Genomic DNA, 2974 nt, shown 5'->3' with positions numbered 1-2974 from the left:
TCGAAAGTAAATCTAGGCATCCCCCGGTTTACTTAGACTTAGAAATTTTTTAAGTCCCCATGCCTACACTTCATGCTCGTGTTTTGTGGACCCCACTCGTCGAAAGTAAATCCAGGCATCCCCCGGTTTACTTAGACTTAGAAATTTTTTAAGTCCCCATGCCTACACTTCACGCTCAGGTTTTGTGGATCCCATTCTTAGAAAGTAAATCTGAGCACCCCCAGAGGTACCCGGGTTTACTTTCTCAGTAAAGGGAGGATGTGAGACTCGAACCCACGACCCTCACGATCTGAGCCAAAGCTACCTCCCACTAGAAAATGCTCAATAAACAATATATATTTTTCTTTTTAGTTCCCCCATCCCACCGCCCGCCGCCCTGGTCATCCAATCGGACGGCTGCCCGCGTATCGCCACTTCTTGTGTGGTTTAGTGCTGAGGACTGAGGCTAAACTGTGTTAGTCTTGTACTAGGTATGACCTTCGCGCTTTCATGATCCATTTCTCGGCCGTGGCTTCCCAGGCTAAACTCTGCTTTGAACCCTATTAGCGGTTGTGTTCGAGATTTTCGGCTTGCATGGGAGACATGGAGAAACTGATGGAGCAGCAGAGAATTCCCATATCAGGCGATGTCTTGTGTGGCCTTTTGCAAGAGTGCACTAAGAAGAAAGACCTGGCAAGTGGCAGGATGGTACATGCCCTCATGGCACGCACTGGGCTGGACTCCGTCTCCTTCTATGGAGACTACTTGATCCGTTTCTTTGCCTCTTGTCATAGCCTGCTTGAAGCCAACAAGGCTTTCTGCCAGGTCCTCACACCCACTGTTTATACCTGGAACTCAATCATCTCAGCACATGCCAAACTTGGAGATGGTAAGAGAGCTCTTCACATGTACTTTAGAATGCAAAAAGAGGGCATGAGCCCAGACAGAGTTACTTTCTCTTGCACCCTCAAGGCTTGTAGCATCGTAGGTAACATTGATGTGGGCCGGGTACTGCACAGTCAGGTACTCAGTAGTGGACTTGTAGTGGATTCTGCAATAGGAAATGCCCTCGTTGACATGTATGCCAAATGTGGCAGCCTGAAGGATGCACAGAGGGTTTTTGACAAATTGCCAAACAGGGATGTGGTTTCATGGGGTGCAATCATTGGAGGGTATGCTTTGCAAGGGCAGGGCCTTCTTGCTCTCAATCTTTACTGTAAAATGCAGCAAGCTGGAATCTTACCCAATGAAGTGGTGTTCTTGTGCATCATCAAGGCATGTTGCTGCATTGGATTGATCAGACAAGGAAAGCTCATACATGACCAGGTGATCAGGACTGGACTTGAACATGACATTGCCGTTGGGAGTGCCCTGGTTGACATGTATGTCAAATGTGGAATCCTTGGAGAGGCTAGGAATGTGTTTGAAAACTTGGCAATTCGGAATGTGGTGGCATGGGGTGCGATGATTGGAGGATATGCACAGCATGAGTATGGCCACATTGTCCTTGAGCTCTTTGACAAAATGCTAAAAGAAGGCACAGCACCGAACATAGTCATATTCCTGTCTATCTTGAAAGCATGCGGAAGCATAGGAGCTTTGATCCAGGGCAGGTTAATACATGATCACATCATGGAATCTACACTTGTTTCTGATATAGTCATCGGTAGCACAATTGTTGACATGTATGCTACATGTGGAAGCTTAGACGAGGCACAAAAAGTTTTTGACAAGCTGCCGCACAAGAATGTTGTGACTTGGGGTGCATTGGTTGCAGGATATGCCCGTAGTGGTAACTGCAAGATGATCGAAAAATGCCTTGCGGACATGCAGCAACAAGGCTTCGAGCCTGACGATTTGATATTTACAGGTATCCTTACGGCTTGCTGTCATGCTGGTCTAGTGGAACAAGGCTGTTTCTATTTCACTTCTATGAGACAGAAATGTGGTATTCAACCAAGTATGGAGCAATATAGCTGCTTGGTCCACCTTCTTGGCTCTGCAGGATGCTTGATTGAAGCTGAAGATATACTCCAGACAATGCCTGTATCACCAGACATTGGGGTGTGGAGGTCCCTCCTAACCAGTTGTAGAGCATATGGCAACACAGAGCTAGGAGGTTGGTGTCTTGACCAAGCAACACAGCTAGATCCAATTGATGCCTCTGGTTATGTTCTCATGTCAAACACATATGCGGATGCTCAGATGTTTGACTGTGCCGATGAGATGGGTGAACTGAGAAAATGTTCAGGCATCCTGAAGACACCTGGAAAGGCCTGCATCGAGGTGATCAACAAAGTCCATGAATTCATTGTGGGGGTAAAAAACCACCCACTTAGTAGCCGAGGAGGATGAACTCGGATGAGAACATCTTCTCTCGTAAACAACCCATAGATCGGGTGAAGTGTAGGCCCAAGATTGACGTCGAAGGCAAGGCCCTGCACGTGAGATTGTGCCATTTCATGGGACCTTTATTTTCTTTAAAAACTTGTAAATAAATACAGATTGTATCGATAAACTTTATGCCAGCTTGGATGACGACATTTGGGATGTCCTGATATGGGGCAATAAACATGACCATCAACTCACACATCCACTCTTCTATTGGGATCATGCCGAACGATGCAGACTCCAATTCAGGGATGATGAGGAGGAGAGGGCTGATATACTTTTGGCTTCATATTCCTTCTATCTCATGTGCTTGTGCTATGGCATGTACAGTGGATTTACTCTTTGGTTATAACTGGCCTAGCGTAGTGTGTCCCAACAATTTGGATTGTGGAGGTAGCAGAGCCACCACTTGGGCTGATTCTTCATCTTTGGGTTGTTGTGGTTTTCTATATCCTCTACACTCTTCGATGGGCATGCTTTGGAGCCACTATTTCAAGGGTTGCTCTAGGTAGAACTACATGAGAGGGACCTCAAGCCTATGTACCATGAATGGGCTCTCAGTGTGAGGAAGATTCTTGGCAAGCCTTTAAATGGCTTCATCGTA

At 46.4% G+C, this 2974-nt stretch overlaps 1 protein-coding gene across 1 annotated transcript; it reads left to right on the top strand.

Annotated features, from left to right (window-relative positions):
- Positions 1-387: 387 nt before the first annotated feature.
- Positions 388-2401, top strand: LOC147637915 (pentatricopeptide repeat-containing protein At2g13600-like). Its single transcript, XM_086798962.1, has one exon. The coding sequence runs from the start codon at positions 574-576 to the stop codon at positions 2332-2334; it is 1761 nt and encodes a 586-aa protein (XP_086655088.1). The 5' UTR covers positions 388-573; the 3' UTR covers positions 2335-2401.
- The last annotated feature ends 573 nt before the right edge of the window (positions 2402-2974 follow it).

The sequence above is a fragment of the Cibotium barometz genome, chromosome 6 (assembly GCF_041138505.1).
Source record: "Cibotium barometz isolate CiBa-2024 chromosome 6, ASM4113850v1, whole genome shotgun sequence".
Lineage (NCBI taxonomy): Eukaryota > Viridiplantae > Streptophyta > Polypodiopsida > Cyatheales > Cibotiaceae > Cibotium > Cibotium barometz.
This window is presented reverse-complemented; position numbering and strand designations above follow the sequence as displayed.